Source organism: Rhinatrema bivittatum, chromosome 6 (assembly GCF_901001135.1).
Source record: "Rhinatrema bivittatum chromosome 6, aRhiBiv1.1, whole genome shotgun sequence".
NCBI classification, from domain to species: domain Eukaryota; kingdom Metazoa; phylum Chordata; class Amphibia; order Gymnophiona; family Rhinatrematidae; genus Rhinatrema; species Rhinatrema bivittatum.
In genome coordinates this window covers 93,377,657-93,397,105 of record NC_042620.1, presented here as the reverse complement: position 1 = coordinate 93,397,105, position 19,449 = coordinate 93,377,657, and the positions used below count along the sequence as shown (strand labels likewise).

At 43.8% G+C, this 19,449-nt stretch overlaps 1 protein-coding gene across 2 annotated transcripts in view; it reads left to right on the top strand.

The window, feature by feature from the left end:
* Positions 1 to 19,449, top strand: part of IFIH1 (interferon induced with helicase C domain 1) — a 143,082-nt gene that overhangs the window by 78,533 nt on the left and 45,100 nt on the right. For both annotated transcript variants that reach the window (XM_029605608.1, XM_029605609.1), the window contains exons 7-8: positions 2,603 to 2,820; positions 8,765 to 8,881. In XM_029605608.1, coding sequence (XP_029461468.1) covers positions 2,603 to 2,820; positions 8,765 to 8,881 — 335 coding nt within the window. The remainder of the gene's footprint in view (positions 1 to 2,602; positions 2,821 to 8,764; positions 8,882 to 19,449) is intronic.

Here is a 19,449-nt window from a genome sequence, read left to right as displayed (position 1 = left end):
CTGGATTGCCCCTGGAGCCCTTTTTAAATATTGGGGTTACATTTGCTATCCTCCAGTCTTCAGGTACAATGGATGATTTTAATGATAGGTTACAAATCTTTACTAATAGGTCTGAAATTTCATTTTTTAGTTCCTTCAGAACTCTGGGGTGTAAATCCGGTCCAGGTGATTTACTACTCTTCAGTTTGTCAATCAGGCCTACCACATCTTCTAGGTTCACCATGATTTGATTCAGTCCATCTGAATCATTACCCATGAAAACCTTCTCCATTACGGGTACCTCCCCAACATCCTCTTCAGTAAACACCGAAGCAAAGAAATCATTTAATCTTTCTGTGATGGCCTTATCTTCTCTAAGTGCCCCTTTAACCCCTCGATCATCTAACGGTCCAACTGACTCCCTCACAGGCTTCCTGCTTCAGATATATTTAAAAAAGTTTTTACTGTGAGTTTTTGCCTCTACAGCCAACTTCTTTTCAAATTCTCTCTTAACCTGTCTTATCAATGTCTTATATTTAACTTGCCAACGTTTATGCTTTATCCTATTTTCTTCTGTTGGATCCTTATTCCAATTTTTGAATGAAGATCTTTTGGCTAAAATAGCTTCTTTCACCTCCCCTTTTAACCATGCCGGTAATCGTTTTGCCTTCTTTCCACCTTTCTTAATGTGTGGAATACATCTGGACTGTGCTTCTAGAATGGTATTTTTTAACAATGACCACACCTCTTGGACATTTTTTACTTTTGTAGCTGCTCCTTTCAGTTTTTTTCTAACAATTTTTCTCATTTTATCAAAGTTTCCCTTTTGAAAGTTTAGCACAAGAGCCTTGGATTTGCACACTGTTCCTCTTCCAGTCATTAAATCAAATTTGATCATATTATGATCACTATTGCCAAGTGGCCCCACCACCATTACCTCTCTCACCAAGTCCTGTGCTCCACTGAGAATTAGATCTAAAATTGCTCCCTCTCTCGTCGGTTCCTGAACCAATTGCTCCATAAAGCTATCATTTATTCCATCCAGGAACGTTATCTCTCTAGCGTGTCCCGATGATACATTTACCCAGTCAATATTGGGGTAATTGAAGTCTCCCATTATTACTGCACTACCAATTTGGTTATCTTCCCTAATTTCTCTTAGCATTTCACTCTCCGTCTCACCATCTTGACCAGGTGGACGGTAGTATACCCCTATCACTATAGTCTTCCCCGACACACAAGGGATTTCTACCCATAAAGATTCAATTTTGTATTTAGTCTCATGCAGGATGTTTATCCTGTTGGACTCTATGCCATCCCAGACATAAAGCGCCACACCTCCTCCCGGGTGCTCCTCTCTGTCATTGCGATATAATTTGTACCCTGGTATAGCACTGCATGCGGGTCTTCCAGGTGATTCTCCACTAAAGAGTATGGTGGGGGAAAGTGATCTGCCAGCCCTCTTGGAAGGTTAAGTTTTGCTGCGTACCAGAATTCAGACAGCATCTGCGGATCCCACGAGGCAGGCATCTGACAAAGCATTCCAGATGCACTCAGATGATGTGGAAGTTCCTGGTGCTGCAGGAGAGCAACAGGAATGCAGGAAGCTTGACTTTCGTGGAAATGGGAAGTCCCACCAGTGGTTCCTTTCAATAGAATGGAGATGGTGGAGAATCAGGTCAGCAGGTCATGGCCCATCAATTGGTTAGTGACCATTTCAAGGTACTGGTGAAAGCAATTAAAAAAGAGGGAAGCAAGGAGGCATAGTATTTTACAGTTTGGTGGGCTATTTTGGTTGAATTTCCCATGTAAATGTGTGATTAAATCCCGATCTAACAAGTACATATTCTATGAGCCATCTCATCTAACTTCTTTTCTTATTTCTAGTCAATTGATGGGCCACTTCCTTCTGTTTCTGTGTCCTTGGTTCATCATATGTATATGCTGGCATGACTTTTAGCTGATTACATTTTTGTAGTATAGGGGTGGCTAACTCTGGTCCTTAAAAGCCACAAATAAGCCAGCTTTACAGGATATGCACAATGAATATGCATGAGAGAGGTTTGTACGTACTACCTCCATGTATGCAAATCGATCTCATGCATATTCATTATGGATATCCTGAAAACCAGGCCTGTTTGTAGTTCTCGAGGACCGGAGTTGGTCACCCCTTTTGTAGTATTTTTGGGATAATTGATATTTCTATAAATTGTGATTCTTGTTCCTTTTTATATTGTGGAGTTGTTTATATAAGTGGCGCTGTTAAATATTTTTTCTTTATTTTCTTTACTTTTTTATATTCTGCTTTTTAGACACTTCAAAGTGGATTACATTTAGGTATTATAGGTATTTCTGTCATATGGCTTATCTTTTTATATTTCAGCTCTAATCAAACAAGGTATATTTCTTGTATTTCATATATTGGAAATTAAAATTAAAACATTTCAGGAATGTCTGGATTATTTTCTGTAAAGATTTTTTTTTTTTTTTTTTTAATTTTTAAACCTAGTCATTATTTTTATAGCCAGGAGATAAATATCCAGTAAGTGGGATATTTACTACTATAATATAACGTAAACACTTGAAAGTGAAATTATCTGTTTTGCAAACTCTTTTTTTCCAGATTTTTCTTTAATTATTATTGATGAGTGCCACCATACTCAGAAGGAAGGAGTCTACAACAACATTATGATCCGGTATTTAAAGCAGATGAAAAGAAACAAGAAAAATAGGAAAGAAAACAAGCCAGAAGTTCCACTGCCTCAGATCCTGGGACTAACGGCATCACCTGGTGTAGGAGGGGCCAAAAATAATCAGAAGGCTATGGAACATATTCTAAAAGTAAAGTATTCTTACTATTGCAAGATGATCTTTCAGTGGTTAATTTTTCAACTATCCACATTAGTGTAAAGTCTGCGGGTACTTTTTACCCACAGACTTTATACTAAAGGGAAATTGTATGGGTACTTACTTTAAAAAGAAAAAACTATCCCACCAAACTATCTGTACACATTTATACCTGTTTAATGTATGCACCGCTTTTTCAAAGAAAAACCATTGCAAATGTACGTGCACGGTTTAAACCTTTGCCTAATGCCGCCCCCAGGAACATCTCTGCTCACCGAGGGTAAAGCTATGTGCATACAGGCAGTATGTATATCCTTTTACCTGCATATTTGGCAGACAGTTTTGTAAAAGAATATTTCTGTGGATAAAGCACAGTTCTACCTATGGATTATAGTTTTGAGTTCAGCTCTATGAAATCATTTCTGGAGATCCAGAATGCTGGGCGTGGGATGGGGTGTCGGAGTGCCAGAAGGATGCTGCTATCTGCTGTTGCTGCTCCCCTAGAACAGCTCTTTCTACTGTCGCTGCCACCTACTAAGTACCTCCTGCTCTTCCTGTCTCCTGATGCTGCAGAGACCTGACTCTCTGCCATGGGCCAAACAGAAGGCTGACGAGTCTGGATGTGGCCTTCGAGGCAATCCTTTTGAAAATAATCCCCATAGTTTCTAATCCCCATTTTAAAGGCAAAATGGACCATGTTTAAAGGATCTAATTTAGTTTAATGCTAGAGTTGACATTATTTACTATCTTCATGGGATGTTAATTACTATTTTTGTGCCATAAAAAGCAACCCAGCCATTAGTTGTAGTATCACATGAAACTGAAGTTGTTAATAAGTCCTGGATGGCAGTAAAATCTTTACAGTAACAGTGCTCTGTGGATTTAAGTACTGCCAAGCAGTGATAGTGTCAAAAGCAGTCAAACTGTTTTTAGCTGAAGAGAATGTTCTACCTGTTTTAATCTTTGATTGCATAGTACTGATTCTGAGTGTCTTTTTGAGGTAGTGGATGCCAAGGCTTTATGTTTACATGTTGTATTGATCATCGCTCATCAGAGTAAAGTTTCATATTGTCCCATCCTGGCTCCTGAGATTAACTCAGGCATGTTTTTCTCTGGGTGGATCCCCATGTCCTTGTACTGTTCATAGTCAGACTGCACAAGTTTACAGCCCTTGTGGTTTACTGATTTTCTGGATATTATTACTCAGCCCCAGCATTTCATTAGCCTTGACTGAGCACATCATCTTGTGTGTCTGCATCATTGTTAGAGTTTGTCACAATTCCATGCAATAGTGAAATGCATGTCAGTCATGCAAATAGTATATGGCGATCTATGTGTATTTGTACTTTACTGCTGCAAAACTGCCATAGATGCCTGTGTACAAAACATAAGAATATAAGGTACATTGAGCCTAGTATTTTATCTCTGACAGTGGCCAGTCCGGGTCACAAGCACCCTTCAGATCCCCGATAGTTGATTTATTCCTTGTATCATATTCACAGGGATAAGCACTAACTTGATTTGATATAGATTATATTGATTATGATATAGATATATATCATATTATGATATAGATATATATCATAATGCCCTTGTATAGATCCATGATGCGACCGTATCTTGAGTATTGTGTGCAGTTCTGGTTGCCCCATCTGAAAAAAAGACATAGCGGACACAGAAAAGGTACAGAAAAGGGCAACAAAAATTATAATGAGGTTAGAATCTCCCTTATGGAGAAAGACTAAACAGGTTAGGCTCTTTAGCTTCGAAAAGAGATGACAGAGGGGACATGATTATATGTGAATATATATATATATATATATATATATTATTTATCGAGTTTTATATACAGTCATTCGGTTTCGCCATCATAACAATTTACAAAAATACGAAGGATTACAAGGTTAAGGAGGATAACAAGGTTTTCAAAAAGGTTCAAAAGATTGTTAACATAGGGAAATCATATACAAGGTAGTTGCTGTTCAGTTTTTTCACGTTTCAAATTCTTTGTTATAATACATACTTGTGTTGAGTTTCAATTTTCTTCAGGTTAGACCGGAGGGGTTTGGCGTTGTTTGTTCATTGGGTGAGTTGGATGCTTTGGTGAACATCCATGTTTTTAGATCTTTTTTGAAAGTTTTTAGGTTTTCTTGAGTTCTGAATTCGGTTGGGAGGGAGTTCCAGAGATTTGGGCTTCCTAGAGAGATTGCTCTCTTTTGGGTTGAGGTGAGTTGTTTGGAACGAGTAGTTGGTGTCTTTAGAAGTCCTTTATTTGCTGATCTGAGGTTTCTGTTTGGGGTATATAGTTTTATGGAGGAACTTAGCCAGTTTTCTTGTTTTTCATATATAATTTTATGTAGAACGGATAGTATTTTTGATTTCAATCCTGAATTTTATTGGTAGCCAGTGTAGTGAGATAAGTGTTGGAGTGATATGGTCATGTTTTTTGGATCCAGTGAGAATTCTTGCGGCTGCATTTTGTAGGATTTGGAGTGGGCGGATAGTGTTTAGAGGTAAGTTGACAAGGCGTGAGTTACAGTAATCTAGGTTAGAGAAAATGAGTAATTGAAGGACTGATCTGAAGTCGTTGGTGGAAAGGAAAGGTTTTAAATGATGGAGTGTTAGTAGTTTATGATATCAGTCTTTGGTTTTTGTTGTGATATGGTTTTTGAAAGAAAGTTCTTGTCAATTATTACTCCAAGATTGCGGGCATGATTGACTGGAGATATAACCGTATTTTGGTTCATTAGGTTGAGTGGTGGAAGTTGAGGAGAGTTGTTCTTTCTGTCTAATATGATTATTTCAGTCATGTCGAAGTTAAGGATGAGTTTTAAATTGGTTATTATTTCCTTTATTCTGCTTAGGTAAGTGGCTGTTAGTTTGTAAGTTTCTTCTAGTGATTTTTGTATTGGGATTAATATTTGAATGTCATCAGCATAGATGAAGTGGGTCAGATTAAGATTTGATAGGAACTGGCATATTGGAAGCAGATAGATGTTAGAGTGTTGCTGATAGAGCGGATCCTTGGGGAACTCCAGTGTTTAGATTAATTTTCTTTAAGAGGGTATAACTGAGCAGCACTTGGTAGGATCTTTGTGATAGGTATGAAGAGAACCATTGTAGGGTTGTTTCCTTTGCTCCAATTTCAGATAGACAGTTAATCATGATAGAGTGGTTTACTGTAACAGAGGCTGCTGATAGGTCGAGTAGGACTAGAAGGTAGCTGTGGCCTTTTTCGAAACCTTTGAGTACGAAGTCGTTCATTGCTAGTAGTAGAGTCTCCATGTTCAGTTGCTTTCTGAAGCCAAATTGTGTGGGTAGCAGGATGTTGTTTTCTTCCAGGTGGTCACTGAGCCATGTGTGGATGACTTTCTCAATGATTTTGGCAATGAGTGGTAGGTTTGATATGGGTCGGTAGTTCAGTGGGTTTTCTGGATCAAGATTATCCTTTTTCACAATGGGTTTGATGATTGCGATTTTAGGCATTCTGGGCAGTTTCCTTCCGTAAGGGAAAGGTTTATGATGCCAGTTATCGTTTTAGTTATTGATGGTTCAAGATTTTTTATCGTTGTAATGGGTATGGCGTCTATAGGGTGTTTGGCTGGGTTCATTTTTTTAATGATCATTTGGACTTTCAAAGAAGATGCTGTCTCAAAGTTGGGCCAGCTTTTTGTTTGAATGTTCTGTATTTTCTGGTCTTGTGAGTCATTTTTTAGGTTGTTCTTTATGAGGATTTTGATTTTTTCATTAAAGAAATCTGCGAAGTCGTTACTAGTGATCTTTGGTGTTGATTGGGACTGATCATCATAAGATGGTTTGTTTAGGCTTTTTACTATGTTGAAGAGCATCTTAGGGTTATGTTGGTATTTGTCTATTTTCTCAGTTTTGTTCTCTATTCCTTTCCAAATAATTCCTAACATTCTATTTGTCTTTTTTGACTGCCACTACACACAGAGCCAAACATTGTAATGTATCTTCCTCAAGGTCTCCGAGGTCCTTTTCCTGGGTGGTGGCTTCCAACATGGAACTCAGCATTGTCTACTCGTAGTTGGGATTATTTTCCGTAAGTGCATTAGTTTGCACTTGTCCACATTTAATTGTATTTGCAGTTCTTCACAATCCAAACATCACAAAACACATGCTATATTTAGTATGTGTGGTAAATGCATTTACCATGCGCACTAAAAATAGCATTATTTATTTACTAAGGCCCTATCATACCTGGCATTTTTTTGCATGTTTGGAGGAGTGTGAAAAGATAATATGCTAGATATGCAAAACTTTCAAATTGCATGATAATGACCATGCCTTAAATTCTCACTGATGATTTCCTAGATCCACTTCCTCCTCCAAACCTAATTAGTCATTATAATGCTGTTTATGAAGTCTACAGTAGCTGCATTTAAACTTTTTTGCAAGCATTTTTAGTGCATGAAATGTAATTTCAGCCTGGGGCTGTACATAGCATGCTGTGGTCGGCATGCTATCAGTTCAACAAGAGTGGAAGCCAGTATCCTGGCCCCCACCCCTCAACAACCCAGACCATGATTACCAACCTTCTCTCCCTAACAGACTACAGTCACCAACCTCTCCAGTCCTAAACCCAGATCCCACTTGCCAATCACTCCCCCACCCCTCAAGTAAAACACAGATCTACACATATGTTTAATTTTTTTAGGGTCAGCATGAGGAAAGAAGTAGCAAGATAATTTTTTGCACAGCATCTATGTTCTAAGGATGGTACTCACTTTAATGTGGCACTTGGAGCATATCATTAACTTAGAACCTATGGGCCGGATTTTAAAAGGGTTACACACATAAGGTACGCACGTAACCCTTCTAAAACAGCCCTGCGCGCGCTGAGCCTATATTGCATAGGCTTCCAGCGAGCGCAAAGCCCCGGGTCGCTCATAAGTCCCGGGGCTTTCTTGGGGTGGGCGTATCGGGGGCGTGATGCGGTCAGCGCGTCATCCGGGGGCATGTCGGGGGGGGGGGGGGAGGCGTGACGCAGTCGGCGCGTCATCCGGGGAGTGGTGCCGCGGGCGTGGTTTCGGCCCAGGGGTGTTCCGGGGGGGTGGCCACGGCCTCCAGACCAGCCCCCAGACCGGAACATGGCGCGCGGCAGCCGGCCCGGCGCGCGCAAAGTTACGCCTGCCTCTAGAAGGCGTAACTTGTGCGATAGAGGTGGGGGGGGTTAGATAGGGCTGGGGGGGGAGGTTAGGTACGGGGAGGGAGGGGAGGGGAAGGGGGGGGGGAGGCGGAGGGAACGGGCAGCATGCGCCGGGCTCGGCGTGCACAAGTTGCACAAATGTGCGCGGCTACACGCGTATCTTATAAAATCCAGCTTACTTTTGTTTGCGCCTGGTGCGCGAACAAAAGTACGCGCACGCGCTGTGTTTTAAAATGTACCCCTATTTATACTAACCACAAGTTGTTTGCATGGCAAAAATGTGCATTAAAATTGGACAATTGATTGTAGCACGCGTTTTTATACATATGCCTCTGTGTTGTTCTTGTTGGATCTGCTTACATATTGAAGAATACAGGAGTAAAATTTTGAACAGTTTGGGACCAGTTTTCAGCAGGATCTAGTCACCTAACTATGGAAATTTTCACCCCGTTAACTGGCTAAATCTAGCCACTCAGTGAACATGTACCTTCGATGTGTTCCTGCAGTCCAGAGAGGACTTTAATGGCTATTACTGATTTTCGGCATTAGCTAGCTAATTTTTGCTGCCTAATCCAGAATGCACAAATGTCAATCCTAAATCCAGCTGCCTAACTTTTAGGGAACTGGATTGAGGGAAAATTTTCAGCAGCAGCCTAGCCAACTAGATTGCAACTGAAAATTCTAAGTTAGCTGACTAGGCCTGGCTGAAAATTGACCCCTTTGTGAAGAATAAACTGCAAAACTCCTTTGTTTTCTTATTTTTTGTAGATCTGTGCCAATCTTGATGCATATAAGATTATGACAGTTAGAGGCAATGAAATACAGCTGAACAACCAAGTGAAGGAACCTTATAAAAGGATTGAAATTGCAGAGGAAACAAGAGAGGTAGGATTTGCAGCATCCACACAACATTTATGTATAATTTACTTTCTGTACAATTTACCTTGCTCCCTGCTGAGCTCTCACTGTTATGAACAGATTCTGCAGATCAGCTGAAACTAGACAATAACCAGCTGAGGAGCCCTCCTTCTTGATTCTCTTAAAGGAAATCAACTAATAAAGCTTCTTCCTACAGAGTGTGGATAACACTTCTGAGCTCTGCTGCACTGCCCAGTGCACGGAGACAAGCAAAAATGCAATATTCCTCGTCCTATGTTCCAGTCCAGAACATGGAGGCAGAGTTGTAAGTTATTTTTGTTGACATCACCTATGTATGTCATATGCGGAAACTACAAGTAGTTTACACTTCCAGCATTAAAGACCATGAGATGGGGTGTCTGGAAGGATGAGGGTGGGGAGACAGGCAGGGATATTAATACTGTGGGTGGGAGGGATTGGGGGAGGGAAGGGGACTGCATTCAGATCTATTTTATTGGGAATGAGGAAGCAGTGGGGGTGCCCAGTGACCTGTTTAAGAAGATTGGGATGGGGTGCACCACCCTCCCAGGTGGAAAGCCTCCCACCTACCCGTTACTTTTTAACATCTGCCCCCTCGTCCTGCTGGGATTGCTCTGCAATGCGATCCTGGCTGCTTCCAGCATTATCTAAGTAATGGGTGGGTGGGAGGCTGTCTGCCTGAGAAGGGGGTGTGTGTGTGGCTGTTTGGAGGGGTCAGAAGGGATAAACTACAGAGTTACATAAGAACATGCCATACTGGGTCAGACCAAGGGTCCATCAAGCCCAGCATGCTGTTTCCAACAGTGGCCATTGCAGGCTTGATGGACCCTTGGTCTGACCCAGTATGGCAATTTTTTGTTCGTGGGAAGGATAGGAGCTGGAGGCCCAAGCCGGCAGCATTCGGCATTTTTAAGTTTACATTATCTGTTTTAGATTAAGGTACATTTTGTGATCAACAGGAAGAGGGGGAAATAGAGATGTGGTGGGGGAAGGGAGGCCTGTGACTTAATGGGTTTTTTTCCCTTTTAAAAGATGTTCTACTTAGCTGGATATTTCTGAAAATATCCGGGAAAGTAACTAGTTATCAGGCCACACAAGGCTGGATAATTTTAGGTCTAACCAGCCATATTCAACTAATGGCTGGTTAGGGTTAAAGTTATCCGGCTATATGTAGCCAGATAACTTTTAAACAAGTATATTCAGTGGGATGTTTAGCTGGATAACTTATCCACTAAATGCCCTACTAAATTTTGGCCTCAATAGGCTCCTAATTTTAGGTTCCTAAAAACTGTGTGGCTCTAAGAGCAGAGACAGGGCAGGAAAAATAGATGCTTAGCACTAATTTTCAGCATTAGGTACATAACTTAGAAACTTAAATCTAGGATAATGAATAGCAGGCTTAAATTTTGGGCTCCTAAAATTAAGTGAATTTTCAGCTGAAAACTTAGGGTTCTAAATTTGACTGAAAATAGGTGTGTAACAGCTAGATTCATCAAATGACTATAAATAAAACAGAAATATAACATGTTAGCAGCCTCATTAAGAAAAGGGGCGCGGTTAGGTTAATTTGAGATATACTGAATGGCATGGCCACAGGCAGAACCGATTTTATGTTGTGTTTTTGTGATATTTACTTATGTTGTTTCTTTTATTAATTTGTCTTAACCTTTTAGCCTTGAACAATACATCGAGGAATAGCTCTATTATTTTAATAATTTTAATTTCTATTCTTAACAGCTAAATACCTCATTAATCTGCTTTTAAAATTTTAGCTGTTATCTTTTATTGGACGTATTTATTGTATTTCTCATTATTGTTTAAATTGTAAACCGCTGTGAAGGCTAACGCCAATGCGGCGGTATAGAAAAAACCAATAAACCATAAACCATAGGTAAATAGTGCGATATGCGGAATGTTATCGCGGCACACAACGCCTTAGTGTGTCATGCGTCATTTAATACATCGCGCATCAATTAACGTATTGCGCATCTTTTTTTTGTTTATATACCGGCTTCATGCATAAGGGTCTGTCAGGCGGAGAGAAGAGAGGAGGTGAGTTAGTTGATTGGAGTTATTTAGTGCATTCTGAGTGCTGTGTCTCCTGTTTAGTGTTTCTCATCTGTTTCCCTTTCTTTTGTTTTTTGTCTTCTTTGTTGAAGTGAATGTTTTGTTTGTCCTGTTTGTGTTTGTCAGGAGGAGGAGTGTTGAGGAGTGGTGATGGTGGTGAGGAGGAGTGATAGTGTGGAGGAGTGAGGATTGGAGAGTGGGGCGTGAGAGGCATGGAGAGAGAGGAGAGGACAAGGAGGAGGGAGGAGAAGAGGATGGAGGATGAGGGCAGGAGTGGTAGAAAGAGGAGTAGGGACAGAAGTAGAGATAGGAAGGAGGGAAGGGATAGGAAGAGGGGAGGGGAAAGGGGATAGGCAAGCGCATATAGAGGCAGTTGGGTGGCAGGCTAGGGATAGATAGAGAGGGCAGAGAGGAGGGGAGTTAGGGTAGGTGCAGGAGTTGGGGTGGGAAGAGGGAAGTGGAAGGGGGAGTGAGAGTGAGGAAACTGATAACACCTTTTCAGAAGTGGAAGTGGCCCCCAGTTCTGGCAGCAGAGCACAGTCGTCTGAGGGCTTGAAGTTCAGTGTCGAGGACAACAATAGGATAATAGCAGGGGTCTTGAGAACTATGTGATGCTCTTCAGCAACCGTGCGCCCAAGTCATCAAGGGTATCCAAAGCCCAGATCTGGTGCACGATTGCCTCAGCCATATCCAAGCACAGCAGAGTGAAAAGGAATGTGGAGCAGGTGGCCCAACTGTAAAACAAGGTGGCTAGCCACAACAAATAAATACAGCAGACCGGAGGAGGAGCCCTTATCCCATCATCATCATTATATTGATGGAGGAGGGCCTCATCAAATAGCTGGGACAAGATGTCTTCAAGGGGATGGATAAGCGGCTGGATACCACCAAGCCGGAGCCGGTAAGTTCACCATAACTATAAATGTCAAGGTTGCTACAGATGTCCACAACATGTGGCATAAGATGCTTACATTGATGCAAAGTGTGCATCTGATGCCAAATGGTACAGGTGTACTCCTTTGCATTGGTACTTACGTCTTCTTCTTTGTTTCTAAAACTCTTGCCCAGGACTCCACCAGTCACAGCCATCACGCTCCAGGGACCAGCAACACACACTACTTTTCCATCACCCCATTCAGTTAGATGCCCAGACACAGGTCAGTGATGAGGAGGAGGAGCAGCTGCAGATGCCTGCAGCCCTCAGCTCAACCAGCCTGCTCAACGTAAGCCTGAACATATTATACTTCATAGAAGATCGTAACCTGCAGTGGAGCCAGCACAACCAACCTCTAGCTCACTATATCACCAGCAGGAGGCAGCAGGCACTGAGTTGAAATAGCCTACCATGCCACTATTGGAGGCACAAACTGCAGCTTGTACCCACCCAGCACAGCACCAACACCAAAGAACCCTCTATGCATGAGCAGCTGGACCTCCTGGAAAGAAGGCATGGGGTATACCTCCACCACATACAGGAAGAGTCAGTCTGCCTGAGGAGAGCTGTCAACAGTCAGACCTAGGCCCTGTGTGAACAGATGGCAGCACACATGCAGGCTCTTACAATTGTGTCAACATTCATCAACAACTTGACCAGTGTGTTGACACAAATTCTATAATGCATGCTGGAGCCTCCACGTGTGCCTTCCCCAGCATCCTAGGAGTCTGCCCCATAGCAATTCATGCTCAGAGAGTTGACCCAGGGGTAGATCCCCCCCTCCAAAGAGATGTCGACCCAAGTGGAAAACCATGCCACAGAAAAGGGGCATGAAGCTGCAATAGTGGTGGCATTTATTGCCATATTACAAGACTTGTGGAAACAAGCCTAGCCGGGCCTCTATACAGAGTTCCTGTGCCAGCTAGATGGAAGAAGGCTGCTGAGCCTGTCCTGACTACAGAGTTCCTGTGCCGGCTTGCTGATAGGGATGGTCTATTGTCAGCCTGTGTTGTCCTGCTGCCTATTTATAATGCTCTTCTTGATGCGCTGCCCATACTCCAACCTTCTTGAAGTGATCTCCAGTCATGATCCTGCTTCTTTCTCTTCTCATCATATCTCATCTCCTGCTACTGCTGCTGGTGGGTCATCTCATCATTCTGCTGCCTCCATAAAGCTGTGTCTTCTCCTGGGGATCCTGCTTCCATGTTGCAGTGTCTTCTCCTGGTCCTCGGCCTCCAAGCTGCCTTCTTTAGTCCTGGTCCTGCTGCCTTCTTGATGAACACTGCTGCCTTGGCCCTTAGGCTGTCCCCCCTGAGTGCACTCTTTCAACATGAACTGTCTGGGCCTTTCACTTGCCATCACAAAGTTTTGCCGCTATCAACTCTAAATTGTACTGTAGCTATTGGGTTGCCACTTCTGCTTTCTATTTTCTTTGTTGTAATCATGATTATACAAAAGGATAAGATGTTAACATTGTATATGTAATGTTGCCATTTGTAACAACGTATGTACAGGTCTACACTCAATGTACTGGTCATTTCAGTTACAATATTATATGCTATTTGTTATCTTGTCCTTGCAGAATGTGATTACCAAAGACGTTGACATTTGTTGTATAATAAAGTGGTCACAGATTTTGAAAAAACACTTTCTGTTTGTGTCTTTTCATTGTGGGGCGGATTTTAAAAGGAGCGCGAATAGCCTACTTTTGTTTGCGCTCCAGGCGCAAACAAAAGTACGCTGGATTTTAGTAGATACGCGCGGAGCCGCGCGTATCTGCTAAAAACCTGGATCGGCGCGCGCAAGGCTATGGATTTTGTATAGCCGGCGCGCGCCGAGCCGCGCAGCCTACCCCCGTTCCCTCCAAGGCCGCTCCGAAATCGGAGTGGCCTCGGAGGGAACTTTCCTTTGCCCTCCCCTCACCTTCCCCTCCCTTCCCCTACCTAACCCACCCGCCCGGCCCTGTCTAAACCCCCCCCCTTACCTTTGTCGGGGGATTTACGCCTCCCAGAGGGAGGCATAAATCCCCGCGCGTCAGCGGGCCTCCTGCACGCCGGGACGCGACCTGGGGGTGGGTCCGGAGGGCGCAGCCACGCCCCCGGGCCGCCCCGGGCCGTAGCCCCGCCCCCGGAACGCTCCCGACACGCCCCGAAAACGCCGCGCGGTTTGGGCCCACCCCCGACACGCCCCCTCCGAAAACCCCGGGACTTACGCGAGTCCCGGGGCTCTGCGCGCGCCGGTAGGCCTATGTAAAATAGGCTTACCGGCGCGCAGGGCCCTGCTCGCGTAAATCCGCCCGGTTTTGGGCGGATTTACGCGAGCAGGGCTCTGAAAATCCGCCCCTATGTTTTTTGTCTTAAGGCCATTCCAACTAGGCACACTTCTCACATGCAAGACCATATGGCCTAGGCCATACAACTGAAAGTTTACTGTATGCATCTAAGGAAGACAGAAAGAGTAAACCTTCCTTACTGTGAAGCTTCTCAAGTGGCTCCTATTGCATTTTCCAGAGAATATACTGTTAGCTAATTCTTGGGTACATGGGCATGTATGTGAGATGGGCACTAGCTAGCTAGTGTTCGCCTCCATACTCTGGTGGAATAGTTGCAGAAATGATTGGCTAGTCCTATAGCTTTGTCTTCAGGCTGTTGAGTACCAATTGGTTATATAATTATGCTAATGTCATAGTATATTTATAACAAACCATTGGCCTCTTCCATTGTGAAGATATCTCAGCTCTGATGAAACAGTGGGACTTCTCTCTGGATCGAGCACTAAATGCTGTCATCACATAAATCTTTAGTCAGAAGCAGATTTGTAAAGTACAGAAAGCATTAGGTGGTGGTCAGCGCTAGGAAGCAGAAATATGCAGCTGCTGGTGCCAGTCCTAGAGAGTTCATAATCTGAAGCTCTTTGAACCATGTATACCTCCAAATATCAGGACAATTAGGCCCACTCAAAGTACTAGGTGGAAGAGCCTCAGGGGCTGTGATGGTGGGGGGGAGGGGTGTTTGGAGGTATATACTACAGGCAGATATCTATCTATTCAGATATGTACCACATGTCTGAGGTCTGACGCTGGCAGATTTTTACAACCCCCTCCTTTACAGAAGGAATAAACAGTGTCAGGCTAAGGTAAATGTAAGTTTACTCAGCGTGAAGCTGTTTCTCCCCCTTCCTAAACAATCATATCTCTGAGGCACCCCTTGAAAAGAGGTGGAATCACAGGATTGCTTGTGTCCAAAGCCAGTGTGTGCTAATTTGGTGCACACACATTGCCTGCTCTGGGGTATGCATAGATGGAGGCTGACATCACCCCAGACACTGATTATAGACTGAGCACATCACTCACCTAGATGCACACAGAAACATATATATCTGTTTGGCCATAATTTTGTACAAACTACCTCTAACACTTTGTGCACCTACACATGCCCAATGTAGATGTTCCTGAGCTGTTCAAAATCAGCCATCATTGATGGGTGTGGCAGACTTATCCCTACCTGCTAATGATAGAGTCTGAGTCCTAACTAGGCTCAGAAGATTGACACCTGGCAGCATTTATCAGAGGTAATTGACATGGGCCCTTCCAGCCCTCAGGTGGCACTAAATTCTTGTCTTTCTAGAGAACAACATAGAAAGTGCATAAGCCATCATGCCAACCACATGAGACCTCTGGGAGCAGTTGACCTATACATTCAGCATAGCAACAGGTTTAAGATCGAGGCAGATTGTAGGCTCATGAGGTAATCAGCTAAAAACTACTTCTATAGCCTTTGTGCTAAACACAGAGCTCATGATTGAGAGTCTATCAGCACACCTGATTTGGTGACCACAGCCACAAACTGTAAAAGTGACATACCACATGAGACACAGCTACTCTTATATGTTGGCCACAAGACAGGGCAGCAATGTAGACAAGCAAGGGCCTCAAACCAGAAAGGACCTGAAAGGTGGTGACTTACCTTGGAAATTGACCATTCTGCAACCTGCTCTCCCAAGGAGTACTCAGCCTATGTGCTTAAAGGGTGGCCACAGAAAGCATATGGAGTGTAATTGATACTAGCTATTGCAACACACTACTCTGCATATTTTCTATGTACATACCTAAAGCAAGGTTCTATATTTTCTATGTACATACCTAAAGCAACGTTCTATGTACATACCTAAAGCAAGGTTAGCCTTGTGTTCAATGACCGGAACATTTTCTTAGGAGACGTGGGTGCGATTAGAGTCATCACAAAATATATTCAGAGCTAGACATTTCAGAGGTGACTTGCAAATCCAAGTAAAGGCATAACACCATCCTATTCCCAATCCTGCCTTCACACAGTCTGAGCAGCATCCTTGTTTAGACTCCTCATGCTAACATTGCCAGCATGACATCCCAATGGCCAAGGCCCTCACCATCTGTACCTGAGTTGACAGTTTGTCTAAGTAGGGGTAGCAGGGTGTAGCTGTGTATTGGTTCAGGCAACCACAAAGAGGTATGCTAGCTTGCAGTGACCTGTGAGCATTTTGTGAATGCCACATTCTTGGACATGTGCTTTTCTAACGGCTGTAAGTGAAGGTGTGCTAGGTGAGCACTCTGATGTCAGCACTGCCTGTGAAACAGACGAGGCAGAGCTGACGTCAGTGTCTTTGCATGCCCGTGTGACACAGTGCATCTGATGTACAGGTGCATGTGTTTAGATGCACACAGATGTCAGCAAGGGAATGTGGCTATAAAATGTTAATTCTGTGACAGATACTTTTAACTGTCAACCTGTAGCTTTTAAGCAGCAGAGCTACTTGTGATTTAATATGATTTCTTGAGCAGTTGTCCTCCATGTTTAGGGCCCTGCTGGAGTTCCATCATACCAATGCCACTATCTCACTCACACGAGAGGGCTAGAACAGGGTCCAAGACGTAGGTCCGCTAAGCAAGACAGCACAAGCTAGAGCAAGCTATGTACACTGTGTTGGCAGTCCTACTCGAAATCTATTGCGAAACATGGCTCTTTTAGACTAACTACCAGTCAGAAAACATTAGGCCAGCCACATGTCTTTGGTGAAATCTTTACTTTGAGTATACTTTTTTTTTTTTTTTGCTATATTCTATTGCTCCATTGTAAAGATGTAGCTTAACTAGGCCTACATGGTTTCTTTTTCACACTGACCCAGAGAAAGAAAGATAGAGAGGAGAACAGCTGGAAACACTGCTGGGTGCTGTTCCATGGCCTAATGGGCAAAAAATCTTTGTATGATGCTTTGCTGAAGCAGGTTGCTGCTGCGTCCGTTGGTCGCAGATGGCTGTGACTGCTCTGCCTCACCTCTTTTTTGACTTTCTCCTCCTCCATGGGTAAGATGGCTGCCTCCGGTACCGAGTGCCGAAACCCTCAGCATCTCCAACTCAGCATGGGCGTCCCCATGGGCGTCCCCTCCGCCATGCTCTTTCCCGTGGCCTCTTAGGGCGCGTGCCCGCATGCTGCCTACGCTTATCTACACGTCACGACGGGAACCTCGGGGGCATCCTCACTGCATGACGTCAATACCTCCGGGTATTTAAGCCTCCGCTCTGCTTCCAACAAACGAGTTAGCAAGGACTTCAGTTTAGCTACTCTGACCGCTTCTAAGCTGCACACTTAGAATCCTCGCTACCCTCCGGAGTATATCGCTCCTGAAGAAGCTCTGGGCACCCGCTCTTCGGGGGCCTCTCGCTTCCAACTACCTTTCGGGGTTTCTAAACTAGACAACCGCTCCTCGGGGATCTCTCTCTCTCTCTCTTCCAGGATTATCTGCGCTCCCAGGTACTCGCTCCTCGAGGGCCTAACCAGCTCAGCATATCCTGCACCATGGACTTCGGGTTCGCCTTCACCACCAACCAGGAGGATTCCAACACTACTCTCAGTGAGTACCTTTATGATCCAGCTCTTCATACCTCCCACCAGGTTCGGCTTATCCTGCTCTGTGGAACACTACTAACGTTGTACATCTGGGTGAGACTTCTATATCTGAGGCTGTCTGAGCGTATTGGCACCTTGCTGGACTTCAGTGCCATACCTTCCTGCATAATCACCTGTTATCTACAGCAGTACAATAAAGCTTTTCATCTCCAGTATCTGCTCTCTGAGTCTAGCCTATTGCTGTGGTTCCCCACGGGGCCCCTCCCCATGGGAGGAGTCATCGCACAGTGACTAAGAGTCCACATCATGCCACAAACCCAACAGCTGCAAGTCAGCATGGTGTCCTCTGCTTCTACAGGTGGACATGAGGGATCCTTGGGTAGATCTGGAAGTAGGTCTATTGGTATACCATGACGTACAGCGAGATTATGGAATACATCAGAGCAGAACTCTCTCTGCTACTATGGGTGTGGCATACATTAAAGTTCCCCCTGTTTGTCCAAATAGTGAAAGCTAATTTTGAGAACTCCAAAAGTGCGTTCTATGACACAGCGATAGACCATAAGGCCTTGTTGAACTTCGTCTCTGCTGGCATGTTGGGAATAGCAACGGAGTGCAAAGCCAGATCCTGCAACGATATCTCTGTGGCAAAGAGAGAATGGTTGCATCACGCACACTACCGTGACTTTGTGATATTGCTGCAAACCCACAGCGTGCTATAAGACAGTAGAAGCTGTGCTCTAGCTTAGCATGAGCCTTAAAAGACTATTTCCCAAACCAAAGTCCATGCCACCTTTTTCTCTGACACTGTATGAACACTATAGCACTTGCTTATGCTGTGTCAGATCTTCTATAATGTGAAACTTCATCTGGGGTTCCTACCAAATGTGTGCATGTCATTCACAACCAAGCTATCAGTACCCGTTTCTAGCACTCTTCTAACAATGAAACAGTACATCACAGATGCCACACATGTCATAGCAGAAAAACATCAACCTTGAGGTATGACTGTGCAAGTCCTGGGCTGTTCTGCAGTATGTCCTCCAGAGATACACATTCATCTGCTTGATACAGTGAATAAGCTAGGGCTTATTCACTGTATCAAGTGTATTTACCAGTGTGATGGTCAAGACGAACTGTGGCTGACATCCTGGCTGATCGATCACTAACGGCACGCCCGATCATCATAGAGGCCGTCCTTAAAATTTTCAAATAGCGCAAATGCCTAAGTATAAAGGAATTGTACGTGGCTCCCGGGTACCTGGCTATCATGCTGAGGATACGCAGTTGATGGAGTGGAAGAGCTTTCTGTTTCAGTAGATCTCATCCCCTGCGACAGGGTGGTTTGATGGCTATGTGAGTGCAGTCGTTAGCTCCCATAACATTTGGAAAGTTGGCAATGGCATGACAGTCTCTCTTCAGTTCCATAAAGTCTTGCCTATTGTGAGGGAATGCTATGTAGCGATTAATGTAGTCATGCACATCTGTTATGATCTGGCCCAGACAGCAGGAAAAAGAGGTTTGAAACATTCTCCCAACAACTCCTACTGTCATTTGGAAGGAACCAGATGCCATGAAATGCAAGGTGGCAATAATTTGAGGCCTGGTATAGCGTGTGACCTTTCCGTGACCAGATCCGGATCGCCTCTGATTTCTTCATATAATTCCAG